General features: G+C 43.0%; 2 protein-coding genes across 18 annotated transcripts in view; one reads left to right on the top strand and one right to left on the bottom strand.

Annotated features, from left to right (window-relative positions):
- Drc3 (dynein regulatory complex subunit 3) overlaps positions 1–4,522 on the bottom strand; it is a 39,309-nt gene extending 34,787 nt beyond the window's left edge. For 3 of the 4 annotated variants that reach the window (XM_048795353.1, XM_015503476.2, XM_048795364.1), the window contains exons 1-3: positions 4,414–4,522; positions 3,705–3,750; positions 22–186 (exon numbers count right to left, since the gene is read on the bottom strand). In XM_048795353.1, coding sequence (XP_048651310.1) covers positions 22–181 — 160 coding nt within the window. In that variant the 5' untranslated portion in view covers positions 182–186; positions 3,705–3,750; positions 4,414–4,522. Of the gene's footprint in view, positions 1–21; positions 187–3,640; positions 3,751–4,413 lie in introns of all 4 variants that reach the window. The other variant, XM_048795357.1, reaches the window with a different exon arrangement.
- A 445-nt stretch (positions 4,523–4,967) lies between these two features.
- The window catches only part of Tom1l2 (target of myb1 like 2 membrane trafficking protein), a 118,861-nt gene continuing 107,299 nt past the window's right edge, over positions 4,968–16,529 (top strand). For 7 of the 14 annotated variants that reach the window (XM_048796128.1, XM_048796099.1, XM_048796105.1 and 4 more), the window contains exon 1: positions 4,970–5,123. In XM_048796128.1, coding sequence (XP_048652085.1) covers positions 5,072–5,123 — 52 coding nt within the window. In that variant the 5' untranslated portion in view covers positions 4,970–5,071. Of the gene's footprint in view, positions 5,124–16,529 lie in introns of all 14 variants that reach the window. The other 7 variants (XR_007344679.1, XM_015503474.2, XM_015503473.2 and 4 more) reach the window with 2 other exon arrangements.

Below are 16,529 nucleotides of genomic sequence, written 5' to 3'. Positions count from 1 at the left end.
CTAGGCACGCAGGATACGTACTTTGAAAGTCCAGCTGCAGGGACATAACATCTTTGAAGAGGATGCCCTCCTGCTTGGCCAGCTGCCCAGCTTCCTCCCGTGGACCCTGCTCCCCCACAGCCACTTTGAGCATGTCGTCGTCTATCACTCTCGGCTCCATCGAGTCGTACATCCGGTTCATCTTTCCTAAAACACCACATTTCTCTTTCACAGCCTGACTTTTACTTGTTTGAGGACAGAATCTGGCTGAGGTCTCCTCTTTAGGGGTCAAAGGCCATCAGGGAAGCCATGGACACCCTGAGGGCTGCCAGTCACATCCCTCAGCCTGCTTGTACCTCAGAGAAAGCACATTTGCAGGAAGGTCACTCCAGGGTTTCCCAGCAGCCATCTGAGCCTTTCTGCAGAATTCATTTCTTGACCCCACAACCACAGCTGGGGCCATACCTGGACTGATGTCTACAGTGGTCTCCTCAGTCCGTGGTTCTCAGCTTCCCTCAAGGCCATAGCCCCATATCAGGCTTCTGACTTTCCGTTCCCATCCTCATTCAGGTCTCTTAGTGCAAACCACTGACTATGCTCCCTTGGCAGCCCCAGCCAGGTGAGCCAGCCTGCAACGCCCCTCCTCTGAGGAACTCATTCCACACAGGCAGTTGTGTGGGTGTTTCCCAGCCCCTACAAACTGTCCGCCAAGGGAGGTGCTGACCCAAGCTGGCCAGTCATGCTTTCCCCCTGAGAAGTGGGTGTTTTCCCCCTGAGAAGCGGGCAACTCCCTCAGGTTGGAAGTGCTTATTGGATCTGGCTGCTTGATTAGGGAGGAACTAGGGAGCCATGGGCTGGTCAGACACATGGTTAAGTCAAGAGAGTAAGCGGGGATGTGGTGGATGTACAGAGAGAAGCAGAGATGGGAAGTTGCTTCTCAAAGGCAGATGGAATCTGCCTTCTTCTTGCTAGCTTTTCAGTCCCTAATGTCCCTGAGTCTCACCCCATGCAAGTTTCTGTGTCCTTTTTGGAGAGCATTTCCTGATTTCCTGCATTAAATCCTCTTTAACTTAAGCCAACTCTGGTAGGTTTCTTTTTTAAAAATTTTATACATACACACACACACACACATTTAGTTGTTGATGGACCTTTATTTTATTCATTTATTTACATGTGGTGCTGAGAATCGAACCCACTGCCTCACACATGCTAGGCAAGCATTCTACCACTGAGCCCCAACCCCAGCCCTCTGGTAGTTTTCTGTTGCTGATGGTCCAAGGGTTTCTATGAGACACTGCAGGCAGAGGTGGGGGATCCGAGGATTTGGTTAGTCACATTATAAAACTGACCTGGATTGCTATTCCTGGCTGGACAGAGCTACAGTCCTGGGAATCTGGGGAGCCCTGACCTCATTATCATCATTACCAGCCTCTTAGTGAGAACTACTAATAGGACAGGGCCCTGCAGGAAGCTATGCCCTCTTTCAGTCTACTGAGATTCTGCCTCTGAGCCCTCTGGAGGTCCAGTTCTCTCCTCCTCTCTGCTCCCACCTGCTTCTCACCTCCCTGGTGACCTCACCTTCTACCTGTGCCCATGTGCCTCCCCAACATCCAAGGTATCCCTGAAACTCCTGCTCTCCCACCCTGATGCTAGGCAGCCCCTCTGCTCTGCTCCTGATATTAGACTGATGATGTCCACCATAAACCCTGATTAGTTGGACAAATCTGCCACCTGGCCTTAGACGTTGCCTGCAAAGTCTCCCTTCCCTCTTTCTTCTTCTACCAGCTACTTGGATGCAGCTTGGGTAAATGGAGTATCCTCCACTCCTGTAATGTCCCTGGTCAAATATCCTAATGCCTTCAACTCACGCACAGCCTTTCCTTCTTCCCTGGGGGTGGGGGTGGGGGAGGTGGGGGAGACACAGACTCTATAGCCCCCACCCACACTCTGGTGTCTTCTCCATCTGACCTTCCAACCATCAACACACTGGCTTTTACTCTAACTCTCTCCACACTGGTTCTACCTCCTCAGGGTGAATGATTCAACCTCCAGTGATGTTTCTAGCCCTTGTCTCTCCTCTCTCTCTTTCTAGCTTTTCACTCTTCTGAAATGGTTTTCAAATAACTTGCTAACAATTTATTTTAGGAAATTTAAATGTACTGTGTTTGTAAATGTTACTTGCAAAGTATTTTAGGCTTTTTTTTTTTAAAGGGCTGCTTTACTTCAGGAAATAAACCATAATTCTGATGTCAAAACTTTGTGACTTCTCAGGCTGGGGTGGTAGCTCAGTGGTAGAGTGCTTGCCTAGCACATGTGAGGCACTGGGTCTGATCCTTAGCACCACATAAAAATAAATAAATAAAATAAAGGTATTGTGTCCATCTACAACTAAAACAAATAAACAAACAAATAAACAAACAAAAAAACCCTCTTTGACTTCTCATCCCTCTTACTTCATCAAGAGCTGGTTCTTGGGACAAATCAAGCATGCTTTCAATCAAGCCCAGAAACTGCTATGCAATGAGGGATTAAACTAACTGGAACACCAAGGGCAGGATTTGGATTCTGACTGTGTCTCCTTTGGCAACTCCTTTCACTGGCAGAAACCTTTGCTTTTCAATCTGTCAAAGATGGATAATTCCTCTCTCCTATGTTTTTGTTAAGACTATGTGTTAAGTCCACCCATGTCTCCTGAATAACTACTACCTACCATGAATAACAGATCATCTTACCGCTGTTTTAGACATGAAACAAGTAATCATACAAATATTTAGTTATAAATCATGAAAAGTTTGTAGGTGTAGAGAACTACAAAAGCATACATTAAGGGAAACCTGGCCTAACCAAGAAAGGGCTGAGATCTGAAGGACCAATAGGAAAGAAGGGAGAGGGAACTGCATGGGGAGGGCTCTGAGATGGGAGAGAACAGGCGTGCTCCACTTTGTCTGATATGATACAAGCTTGGAGAGGCCTGTAGGAGTTGTATTATTATCCTAAGGCCCTGAGAAAGCTCATAGGGCTTAATAAGGGCAGTGACATAATCAGATTTTAATTTTAAGGATTTCATCCCTAGCGGCAGTACTGAGAATTGCAAAAGTAGTGAGGTTAGAGATGACCAGGGATAGCGCTAAGATGTGGATTTGAGACATTTCTAGTTAATTTATACGTAGGCTTGATAATCCCCAGTTTCCAGAAAAGAAAACAAGCTAGTTAAGCTGGGTGTAGTGATGAATGCCTATAATCTCAACAACTCAGGAGGCTGAGGCAGGAGGATCATAAGTTTAAGGCCGGTCTGGGGAACTTAGTGAGACACTGTCTTAAAATAAAAAGTGCTAAAAATGTAGTTCAGTGGTAGAGCACCCCTGGGTCAATCCCTAGTACTTCCCCACAAACACAAAGAAAGAAAAGAAAGCAGGGAAAAATAAAAACAGAAGCTAGTTAGAAAAGCCAATTAGTATGCCAAAGTTTATACATCTAGAATATGGCAGAACCTATTTTCCTAATCATGGCTCCATTGTACCCAGGTTACTAGGGATTATTATTGCCATAATTCACTATGTTTCTCCCAACTGCTCTGGGTCAGAGACAAAGCCCAAACAGTCCTCCCCTATAGGGATTTTATCAGTAATTTACCACCCAAACTGAGTCCCTGTTGAATTACCTAATGACAGTGTTGTTGGTGACCAACACAGGTAGCAGGTGGGGACGCAGCAGTTTTTACAAACCTGTCAATGAAGTGATCTCCTCACACAGAAATGGATCCGGATTTTCCTGGGAAACAATAAACTGGATGAATTAAATCTGAGGAGTAGAGACCTTATCAGCCATGAATTAATAAGAAGAAAACCAACCTCCTACTGAGTACTTAATGTGCATTCTGTGCACACAAATTATTTAATTACATGTCAGTTTCAGAAGTTATTAGAGAGTCCTATAGTGCTCTTATTTCCCAGGTAGGGAATCTGAAGCCCTGAGAGTGGGAGGAACTTGTCCAAACTCATACAACAAATTACTGACAGACATAGAATTTGAGTATCCATATTCCCAGTCCAAGCACTTTATACTGCACCAAATAAACTAACTTAATGAGATTTATGAGGTAGGATCCGATAGCTAAATTCTGGAAGAAGTTATCAGTGGATCTGGGTGAAACAGTTAATCTGCTTCTAATGAAACAGATTGGGCAGGAGGCTGGGGAATGGAATCCCTTAAAATCCTTTCCGACCCTTACTCCTTCAAGAAGCACTCCCTTAGCAATTTCTCCTCTGAAGACCTGAAAAGTCCACGATTAAAGTATCTTAGCTGTCTGGTAGAGAACATGTGTTCCTATTTTACAAATGAAAAGGGCCAAGCCGGAATCCTTAGAGAGAGGGGTCACAGTCGGCCGCTCTCGCCCCTGAGGGTCCTCATGGAGCCTCAATTCCCGGGTCTCACCTTCTCAAGCACCAGCTATCGGGCTAGTTCCCTGCAGCAGAGGCGTCTTTCGGTTGCTGGGGAAACAAGCGCCGCCACTCGGTTGCTAAGAGGAAGCAGGAGGTAGACATCCTGGGTGAAAGTTGACGGGTCACGTGATCACGTGTCTGGGTGGGAAATACTCCAAACACCAACCAGCCGTAGAGAAAACAAATGTTTCTCCAATCAGCACTACTGTGGGCGGGCAACTCCCTAGGTCCACCTCTTCCCCATGTCTGTTTTGAGTGATTGACTCATATTTTGTCCAATAACAGTAGGATTTACCTAGATTGACCAATTTACAGATGAATCAAAAAACACAGCCCCTGTTTCGGAGGCGGGCCAGGGGAGGTGCCGCTACGCCTGACGGGGACTCCAATGACCTAGCTTGGTCCTCGACCCAATCAGACTCCGTTTGGTGGGCGGGACTTCGATGAGGGCGGTGTAAAGGCCAATCGGAGGGAAGACTGTGGAGGCGTTGTCCAATAGAGACGCGATAGGAGGGCGGGGCTAAAGGCCCGGCGCTCGGCGTTCTGGAGGGTGGGGCGGGGGCAAGTGTCAGTCTGGTTGGGAGCGCGGCTGGGGACAGCGGAGACCGCGGCGGCAAACAGGGCGTCAGCTGCCGTGTTGTCGGCCCAAGATGGAGTTCCTCCTGGGGAACCCGTTCAGCACCCCTGTGGGGCAATGTCTCGGTAAGGCTGCGCTTGCGGTGGACGGCTTGGGTGGGCGGCTGACCGGGCTGGACCGCGGGCCTCTGCCGGCTCCTGTGGCACCTCACAGGTGGACCAAGCATCCTTGTTGTTGAATCTCTGCGGGGTGGCGATGCTTCCTCACGTGAGGGTTGGATCTCTTCCAGGAACCGGTGTCACCTCTCGGGTGGACCTGGCATCCCTGTTGTCGGTCCTCTGCCTAGCGCTGGTGCCACCTCACGAGTGGGCCGGCCGTCCTTGTCGTCCAGCTTCTGTCTGGCGCCAGTGCCACCTTGCCAGTGGGCTGGGTCTCATCTGGGCGCCGGTGTCACCTCATGGGCAGAGCAAGTGTCCATCCTTCTCTTGGGGCCTCCACCTGGCACTGGTGCCACTTCACCGGGCCACCTTCCAGGAGGCCCCTGAGGCCCAACTTGGACCCAGAGACTCTCCCTGCCTCCCATCAGAGCCTAGCCCTTCTTTCTTTCCTGAGGTGGTACCAACTGCTGGTCTGTTTACCTCTCACCTATTGGGAGATGCCACTGCCTTATCAAGCCCAGCATCTTGCTGTCCCCTGCCCCCACCACCCCGCAAGGACCTGGTTTTCCCAGACCTCCTCTTTCCATATGTCTCCCTTCTCTTTGATACCTGCGGACTCAGACTGTGCACCCTCCCAGAAATTGCCCCCTGCTCTGAGACTTACTAATTGGAGCTGCAACTCTATTAGGATGTAGGAAGAACTGGTTGGGGGAGGGGTTCTTGGAGGATGATTATCTTTTAAGCGGGGTGGCATGGTGCCTCCCAGGAAAGAAGGGAGGCTGTGTTGTTTAATGATAAGAGCACTCCATTGGGAATCAGGAAACTGGCACTCAACTAGTGGCATTGCCAGTGATTCTTCCTATGACCCTGTGCCCTTTGTGGTTTGAAGTTCCCTTGTCTGTAAGGTGAAGTGTTTGGAGGTGAGATGTGATAGGTCCCTTCAGATTTCAAAGTTTTGATATTTCTTGTAGTAGTCTCTGCACATTGACTGTTGTTTCCCCTACTATATTAAATTTTCCCAAGTGGAACCTTTTGTTGTCACTATACAAGAGAGTGATCCTACTCTACAGTATCTGTCAATCCTATAAGGGGGCTTTGGGGACCCAGTCAAGGGTACCAGAGTACATCCCGGATGGAGAAAGCACAAAGTAGGTGAAGGAACCCTAAAGTGGCCACACTATGGGATTTTCTTACAAAAAACAAAAGCAGCTTACCTCCTGAGGATGTCCTTCAGCAGTAGAATGTGTGCTTAGCCCTCGGTTCCATCCCCAGCGTGGCAAAAATAAGAGTAATAATAATAAATAAAATTAAAAACAACTTGTGCCTTTTCACTCAAGGCAGGAGCTTATGCCAAGTGATCACTCAAGAATGCTGATTAGTTTCTTTTAAAATAAGGTTCCACCCAGTTGGTTGAAGGACTGGTAAAACATCTTTTATGAACAGGGACCTTTGGTGTCCGTATGAGCCTGACTCGTTTAGGCAGTAGTGATTTGTTTATTTCCTGCTTTATGAATTTCCAGCTGACTTTCTAGCCTTTACTGGGGCCAGTAAAGTTAGTGAGGCCTCTTCTGTTAGCTATTTGACATTTAGGAGCTTTTCTTTCCTTTCTGATAAAGTATCTTTTATGAAGAATTGCGGACACTGGGCCTTGAAAGAGCTGTTTCCCACAATTCCAACACTTTGTCCCAGCTGCCCACTTGAATGTCTCTCTGGATTTTCACTCCTTTCTTCTTCCTCTTTTACTTTCCTACTTTCCTCAGGTGTTCTTTCACTGCATCCATATTCCCAAGATTCATTTCTCAGTTGGGTGTTGAATTCTAGCTAGTTATGGAGGGAACCAGTAAACTTGGGGGAATTTTTTTTTCTTTTCTTCTCTCTTGTAAGAGGAAGTTCTACATCTTTAAAATGCCAAGGTGGTTATGAAAAGTAGCATGTAGATGAGAGGAAGAAATTAAAAGGTACTTTTAATTAAAACTTTTTGTGATGCTGGAAACTGAACCTGGGATCTTCAGCATGCTAAGCAAGTACTCTGTTACTGAGTTATACCCTATCCCAAAGAGGATTTTGAAATATAAGTATAAAGGGGCTGGGGTTGTGGCTCAGTGGTAGAGCACTTGCCTAGCACATGCGAGGCCCTGGGTTCAATCGTCAGCACCACATAAAAATAAATAAATAAAATAAAGGTATTGTGTCAAACTACAACTAAAAAATAAATATTAAAAAAATATAAGTATAGAGGATAGAGGGATATGTAGTGAGTGAAAAGAGCATGATACTTCCATGAGGAAGATCTGAGTTAAATTTTGGCTTTTCTCAGCTGTGTGACCCCAGAAATTGTGTAACCCTGCTGAGTCTTAGTTTGTCTATCTGCTGGGGGCGGGGAGCAGGGGAGAGGGATATTTGTACTCACAGAGTAGGGTAATTTATTTTTTAAATTTTTAAAAATTTTTAATTTTTTCCACATTTTTATTGGTTCATTATAGTTATACATAATTATGGAATCTGTTGTTATGTATTCATACATGCATACAATAATATAACAATATAATTTCATCAATCTCAATCCCTAGCACTTCCTCCAGAATAGTACAGTTTGAACGAGATGATGTCTAGAAAACTTTAGCATTGTATCTGGAACATAATAAATGCTCAATAAATCACAGTTTTCTCTGTTAACAATAGAATGAGTCAAGACTGAATTTTTTTCCAAGAGAGGGTATGTGATACAACTGGCCCATTGGTGATGTGTGAAGAAAAATACCCTTCCAGTGTTCACTATTGTTTATAAGACATTTGACCATGAAGATGATGAAAATTTACTGTTGACAGGTAGCCAATAGGCAAGGTCTCAGTCATTTCAGTTCGATTCCAATAAATTATTAGCCCACAGAATGAAGTTCTGATGTATGTTCTGTACTGTTGTGACTAAGTGTAAAAATGATTTTCTTGACATTTAGTATTGTTAGTATTTTTTTAAAAGTATGTGCCAGGAAATGGGTAGGAGGGAAAGGAATATAGAAATAAAATAACAACAAAGCCAATGAGAAAAATAATTGTAGCTATAGCTTGCACAAAGCAATTCTGCAGCCATCATTTGCTCCTTTTAGATCTTCTATGGATAAGTTTTATTGCTTTCCCACTTTAGAGTTGAGGAAACTGAGGCTCCGAGTGGTGAAATGACTGCTTAGCTGGTAAAAGAGCTGGGATGTCATACATGGCCCTGTTATCAAGGGATTTACAGTTTCAGACAAGAAAACAGATGCATGGAATGATGATATAGTACAGATTATAAGTGCAGTAGGAGTTCAGAAGAATTCAGATGAGAGCCGGGCATGGTGGTGCATGCCTGTAACCCCAGCTACTTGGGAGGCTGAGGTAGGAGGATTACAAGTTTGAGGCCAGCCAAGGCAACTTGACGAGATCTGTCTCAAAATAAAAAATAAAAATAGGACTGGAGATGTAGCTCAGAGGTAGAGGGTCCTTGTGTCCAATCTCCAGTACTGAAAAGAAAAAAAGTGGAATTCATATGAGACTGGGGTGACAGGGACTGGTTCCTTTGAGGGCTGTTTGTGAAGGATAGGCAAGAACTTTGAAGGCTGAGAAGAGAATCCCCTGGGCCTGGGGGCAGTTAAATAGGATGAGAAAGAAAGGGAAAGTAGGGACACATCTAGGATCACCAGTCTGAGTGGAGCAGAGGTGGCTGTTGGTAATATTGGCAAGTAGGGTTTGAGTGACAGGATAAAGCTCTGCTTTGGATGGGACACATAAAGATGACATTCTTTCACTTGCTGCAACTTTGACTATGTGGACCTTGTTTTCTCCACGCATAAAATAATACTTCTCATGAGCTGCCTCAGATTTGTACCTAAATAATTCTTCTATATAGTTCAGTAGGGTATTCATGAGTACTTGTTGGGTGCCAAGGCCTGTGCTAGACGCTGGGGATGCAAATGTTAAAAAGCAGCTCCTTGGGAACCTTGAATAGAAAAAGTACCGTGACCATTGAAGGGTCCTGGGGCAGAGTAGTTGGTGAAGTGATTATGACTGTCTCATGCCTGAGCTTTACATGGGGGTGCTAACTTGGTGCTGTAAAGTCAAATACATAGCCTGCACATCTGAAGCTAGCCACCTAGACCACAGTCTGACATAGTTATTTGTGCATTTATTTTTCTTCTTTTTTTTTTCCCAATGCTGGGTATCAAACCCAGTGCCTCATGCATACTAGGCATGTGTGTATTTGTTCTGGAAGGTGATTCATGAGTAGAATTCATGGTTGAGAGAGAGAGAGAGAGAAAGAGAGAGAGAGAGAGAATATATGAATGAACGAGAATGCAATGTTGTTAAAGGCTAAGAAGTGTGGAAGAAAAGAAATTACTTAAGCCAGGTATGGTGGTACATGCTGTAATCCTAGCTACTCAGAATGCTGAGACAGGAGGATCACAATTTTTAGGCCACTCTGGGTAACTTAGCAAGATCTGTCTCAAAATAGAAGTTTTAAAAAGAGGACTGGGGATATAGCTCATCAGTAAGCTCTTGCCTGATATGCATGAGTCCCTGGGTTCAATCTCCAGCACTACAAAAACAAACTGACAAACAAAGTACTTACTTTAATTTCTTGATTTTGTACTTCCCGAACAAGTTTCAAAATGTTACTGTCTAATCTCAACCTTCCACCACCACATCACAGATCAGGAGTTCCCCAAGTTAGGTCCAGGGTACTGCACAGAGGTCTGCTGCTTTCCTTGTGATGACTGGAAAAAAATTTTCAGATATTCCTTTTCCAAGAGAAAAAAAAATGAGATTCATTTGGATTCAGAAGTCAGTGAGTATTTAGTTAATATTAGGGGAGATGGGTCATTTCTCTTCTTAGTTCTGCTTTATCAACATTTAGGAAGCAGATAATCTGTTGCAAAGTTTGTATTTGGAGATTGAATGGTGTTAGACATAAACTACTTCATAATACTCTGAGAATGCTGGGTGTTAAACTCTAGATTGGCTGTTTATATAAAGAATACCTTGTCATTCCACAAATTGCTATGGCAGTTGGCAACTTGGAAAGCCCTTTGGCTTCAGTCATTTTATTTAGCCTTCGTAAGCTTGTGAGATATAGGGGAAGAGAACTGGAAGGAACTTACAGTTATTAACCAGCTACTGTCTACAAACCCTACATGTGCAATCTCATTTAATCCTCACAACATTTAATTTTTTGAGGGTTATGGTCCTTTTATCACTTAAAGCTAAGAGACTTGTGCAAGGTCAATGGCAGAGTTCAGATTGGAATGCACTCCTGATGCAGTGCTCATTCCGCACTGCTGTGCGTCGCTGCTTTGACTCAGATCTGGAGATTCAGGGTCATCAGAATCACTTGGAAGTCTTGTTAAAATGAAATACTGGGCCTCACCCTCAGAATTTCAGATTAAGTAAGTCTGGGGTGGGGCCTAGTGAGCCACATTTCTTTCTTTTTTTTTCTGTGATGGTGCTGGGGATGGAAACCAGGACAAATGCTCTACTAACTGAACTAACCCCTCAGCCCAATATTGCACATTTCTAACCAGTTTTCCATTGATGTTAATGTTGCTGGTCCACTTTGAGGATCATTGGTGTAGATTAATAGTTCTGTTCTTTTATCTCTTCTTTATCTTTCTTCAAGCATTACATTTTTTTAGAGAGAGAGAGAGAGAGAGAATTTTTTAAATATTTATTTTTTAGTTTTTGGTGGACATAACATCTTTATTTATTTTTATGTGGTGCTGAGGATCGAACCCAGTGCCCTGCCCATGCCAGGCGAGTGCCATCTTTATTTATTTTTATGTGGTGCTGAGGATCGAACCCAGTGCCCTGCCCATGCCAGGCGAGTGCGCTACCGTTTGAGCCACATCCTCAGCCCAGGCATTATATTTTTATTCTGGATAGTCTATAAGTAAGATTACTTAGGATTCATTCATTCATTCAGTGGTCCTACTATCTACATATGCCAAGCTAAGCATTTACCAGGATGTTCTGTCTAATAAGAGACCTAAGACAGGTTCTAAATCATATAACATAGAAAATGATTGGGTAAGATTGATCAGATTTATGTAGTAAGGAAATAGAGAAAGGGAGGGGGAGCTTCCCTATAATAATAGTAGCTAAAGAGTTTTTTTTTTTGTTGTTGTTGTTGTTTTTGGCAGTGCTGGGAATGGAACCCAGGGCCTTGTGCATGTGTTCTACCACTGATGTACACCTTCAGCCTCCCAACTTTTTAAAGTTCAGTATTAGATTACCATGTGCCAGAGACTGAAGTGGTCATTTTACGCATCTTGCAGTCATTTAATCCTCACAACAATGATGTGAGTAAGGAGGCATTGTTATCATCTCCATTTTGCAGATGACGGCCTTGAGGCAATGAGAAGGTATGTAACCTACTTAGGGTCACACAGCTTACAGTAAGGGAGTAAGAGTTTGAACTCAGCACACTGGCTTCAGAGTCTGATTCTATGTTATGCCCTCAGCAGGAGAGAGGTGAGGAGAACACCGTAGGAGGGAAATGGGGAACTCAGAAGTCTCTGCAGGTAGGGAGCTTGCTGACCAGAGCTTTGATTATCAGATAAGATCTGGTCCATGAAGAAATAGCAAAGGAGGCTTGGAGGGCCTTCTTGGCAGAGACGACAACTTGGGCAAATGCTGGATGTTGGCTGGGTAGCTGAGGTGATGGGATTTGCTCTGTTTACCTTGCAAAAGGGAGTAGTGGGAGGTGATCCCAGACAGGTAGGATAAAGCCTGATTGTGGAGACCTGCTTCCTTTACATGTTGGCCAACTAGTCTGGACTCTTCCCTTGGTGGTACTGGGGAGCTCTGCAAGACTTCTAGGGAGGGGAGTGGCATGGATACCATCATAGGGCAGGGAGATTTCCCTGTGACAGTCACTGAAAGATCCTTCTTCTCTCTTACTGTCAAAGCCCCTGATTGTGCAGAATGGGAAAGGGGGTTATCTTTCCAGGAGGTCAGCAGTGGGCAATGCTATTTCCTCCAAAGTTAGCATACACACGCTGCTTATGAGCTCACAGCAGAGACAGTAAGGTGCAGGTCAGTGGAGTACTGGGAGGAAGTTACGTTTGAGAGCATTTGTCCTTCATTGCCTGGGTAGGTTATAAGACACCAGACGTGGAAAGTCACATGGTAAGGTTCAGCCTGCTTCTTGTCCTGCTCTGTTTAACATGTAAAAGAATAGGAGCTGAGACTTGCAGGTTTTTCTGAACGGGTGCGGTTGCGTAGGGGGAGTGCTATTTGGGATATTTAAAATTCTCATGTAATTGTGCTTTTGAAAAATCAATGTATAATCACATAGAAAACAGGAAAAATATAGAAAATCTCCAGTGTGTGTTTTCTCAAAAATTCATTGAGATTTTTCTTATTTTAGGTAATGGAATACTTATGTATTCCATTCTCCCTTTTCTCATGCCTTGGAGATGTAACATTGTACAACTACTCAGCATATTTCTGTATAATCTCTGTGTTATTTTATTTATTTACTTATTACTGACTTGAGATATTAGGTGAGGAGGAAGGAGGTATAAATATAGTGCCCAGGGGAGCTTCAAGTAAGGAATATTGTTCTTGCTAACAGACAAAACTCCCAGAATTTTTTGGCTAACCTAGTAGTCTAAAAATATATAAATAACATTCATTTGGGGAAACTGACCTATCTCGAGGTTGGAAAAGAGGCCTTATAAAAACCAGTCTCTGACTTGCTACCCATATTAGTGTTCCTTTCCAAACCCCTGACCTAGAAGATTCTCTTTGATTTTCTTCATCTTATCATCAAGCTTGCTGTCCATCATCCCTCACCCCTTCATCTCGGAAGCCTTCCTAGATCACCCTGTTTATGGGCATAACTCTATTCTCTGGACCCCCAATGCTTTTTATCCAGATCATTTATTTGGCTCTTTCCTTGTCCCCGCCTCCCCTCATATATGTATATATATATATATATATAGATATATATATATAAATAAAACTATTTCTCACCCCCTAGGTTTTTGTGAAGATTAAATGAGATAATGTGTATAAAGTTCCTTGCTCCTCAAGGGCAAGATGTATACTTTCTGGTTCTTTTGACCTTCACATAAAGTAGTGGAATATACTCTGCACAGTCATCCATACCATAGGTTTTTTCCTGTCAACTTCTTGGTTAGCATCTTCAAAATTCTTAGTCCTGTGCTAGGCACCTTGCTGAGTGCTGTACACACACTACCTTATTTAAATAGTAGTTCTATGAAACATTAGTAAGTCAGTGATATTATCTCCATTTTATTTTTTATACCTTTATTTTATTTATTTATTTTAATATTTATTTTTGGTTAGACACAATACCTTTATTTTGTTTATTTATTTATTTTTATGTGGTGTTGAGGATCGAACCCAGGGCCTTGTGCATGCTAGGCGAGCACTCTACCACTGAGCCACAACCCCAGCCCTTATTTATTTTAATGTGGTGCTCAGGATCAAACCCAGCACCTCATATGTGCTAGTCAAGTGCTCTACTGCTGAACTACAACCCCAGCCCCATTATCTCCATTTTATTTTTTATTTATTTATACCTTTATTTTATTTATTTATTTTTATGTGGTGCTGAGGATCAAACCCAGCACCTTGCGTGTACTAGGCAAGCACTCTACTGCTGAACTACAACCCCAGCCCCATTATCTCCATTTTATAGATGAGAAATGGAGACTTAAGGGGTTGCTTGTCAAAGGTTCTGGTGCCCGTATTGGCTCAGCCATCTTCCACATCAGGGAGTCTAGCTCCAGTGCTTTTGTTGATACTGCCTTTTAGATAGCAAGCATAGTCTATTAACATTTGGACAAGAAGGGCCTCAACTGGTTCCAAGTGGGAATTCCATAAAGGCAGCACTCTTCATGAATTCTAGAGGAATGTGGGATCTCATTTGTTCCTCTTTGTTCTCTTCGAGCCTTTAGCATTTTTTATTTTGAATTGGAGTTAATCCCATCTTTTTTTTTTTTTTTCCAGTGCTGAGAATTGAACCCAGGGCCTTGAGGATTCTAGACAAGTGCTCTACTACTGAGCTACATCCTTAGCCATTTTTATTTTTTAATTTTGAGACAGGATCTTGCTGTATTTTCCAAGTTGTCCTAGAACTTGGCTATCCTCCTGCCTTTGCCTCTTGAGTAGCTGGAATTACAAGTATGTGCCACCATTTCTGGTGTGTAGGCCCTATTTTTGCTTCTCTTTGTGACTGCCTTTGTGTGAGTCCAGTATCTATTCTAATCCTCAGTTTCCTAATCTGTAAACACTGATGGTGGCAACCAGCAACTCAGGAGGCTGAGACAGGGGGATTGCAAATATGAGGCCAGCCCCAACATCTTTAGTAAGATCCTCAGCAACTTAGCAAAACCCCGTCTCAAAACAAAAAAAATAAAAAGGACTGGGGATTCAGCTCAGTGGTAAAATGCCCCTGGGTTCAATCCCTAAATACAAAAAAGTAATAATATTAAAAATAAAAAAGAGGATCAAATGAGAATGTAAAATGGAATGTATTATGGTACAGTTAGTTCTTCCCATGCATCATTTGATGTTCCATCAGGGTACCTGCTTCTGTTCTCTCTTTTAAAAATTATGGTTAAAATATACATAACAGGATTTCCCATTGTGAAGTGTAGTTCAGTAGCATTGAATACACCCACATTGTTGTGCAGCCATTGCTCTTTTCATTTTGCAAAACTAAGATAACATCCCCTCATTCCTTCCTCCCCACAGCCCCTGGCAGCCACCATTCTACTTTCTGTCACCATGACTTTGACTACTTGTCCTTTTGTGCCTGACATATTTCACTTGGCATAATGTCTTGAAGGTTCATCCATGTTGGAGCATGTCCAAAATTTCTTTTTTCTTTTTTTTGGGGGGGGTATTGCTGAGCATATACTCTACCATAGAGCTACACTCCAGCCCCCACATTCCCTTTATTTTTAAGGCCATATAATATTCCATTGTATATATATAGCACATTTTGCTTATTTATCCATCCACAGATGGACATTTGGGTTGCTTCTACTTTTTGCTATTAATAAGCTGCTATGAATGTGGGTATATAAATGTCTGTGTCCCTGTTTTCCATTCTTTTGGATATGTATCTAGAAGTGGAGTTGCTGGATTATATGGCAATTCTATTTTTCTTTTTACTGATGTTATTGGGGATTTAACCCAGGGGCACTTTACCACTACACTACACTCTCAGGCCTTTTTAATTTTTATTTTGAGACAGGGTCTTACAAAGTTGTCCAGACTGAGCTTGCTATCCTCCTGCCTCCTCAGCCTCCCAAGTTGCTAGAATTACAGGCATGTGCCACCACACCAGGCTGGTAATTCTATTTTTTGGGGGGTGGGGGTAACAGGGGATTGAACTCAGGGGCACTCAACCACTGAACCACATCCCCAGCTCTATTTTGTATTTTATTTAGAGACAGGGTCTCACTGAGTTGCTTAGTGCCTTGTTTTTGTTGAGGCTGGCTTTGTACTCATGATCCTCCTGCCTCAGCCTCCCAAGCCACCGGGATTATATATGTGCACCACTGTACCTGGCCTGGTGATTCTATTTTTAAAGTTATTTTTAAAAAATATTTCTAGTTTTGATGGACACAACACCTTTATTTTATTTGTTTATTTTTATGCAATGCTGAGGAGCAAACCCAGTGTCTGACGCGTGCTAGGCAAGTGCTGTACCACTGAGCTACAACCTCAGCCCCTCTATTTTTAATATTTTGATGGACCTCCATACTGTTATTCATAGCTGCTGCACCATTTTGCCCTCTTACCAGCAGTGTACAAAATTTCCATTTGTTTACATTCTTACCAACACTTACTATTTCCTGTTTTCTTTTTAATTTATAGTAGCCATCCTACTGGGAATGGAGTTATGGTTTTGATTTGTGTTTCCCTAATAATTAGCGATGTAAAGCATCTTTTCATGTGCTTTTTGGCCATTTGTATGTCTTCTTTGGAGAAATATCTGTTTATGTCCTTTTCTCAGTTTTTTATTAGATTGTTGATTTTGTTACTGTTTAGTTTTATGAATTCTTTATATATTCTGGATATTAATCCCTTATCAACTATGTGATCGGCAGTGATTGTGTTTTTATTATGTAAAGTGTCCTTTGCTACACAGAAGTTTTTCATTTTAAGTCCACTTTCTCTACTGTTTCTTTCTTACTTTTTTTGTTTGTTTTTGTTTTGTTTTTTTTGGTATAGGAATTAAACTCAGGGCACTCAACCACTGAGCCACATCCCCAGCCCTTTTTTGTATTTTATTTAGAGACAGGGTCTCACTGAGTTGCTGAGGGTCTCGCTAAATTGCTGAATCTGGCTTTAAACTCATGA

Source organism: Marmota marmota, unplaced genomic scaffold (assembly GCF_001458135.2).
Source record: "Marmota marmota marmota unplaced genomic scaffold, marMar, whole genome shotgun sequence".
Classification (NCBI taxonomy): domain Eukaryota; kingdom Metazoa; phylum Chordata; class Mammalia; order Rodentia; family Sciuridae; genus Marmota; species Marmota marmota.
The sequence above is the reverse complement of the archived record's forward strand: the minus strand, read 5'-3'. Positions and strand labels throughout refer to the sequence as shown.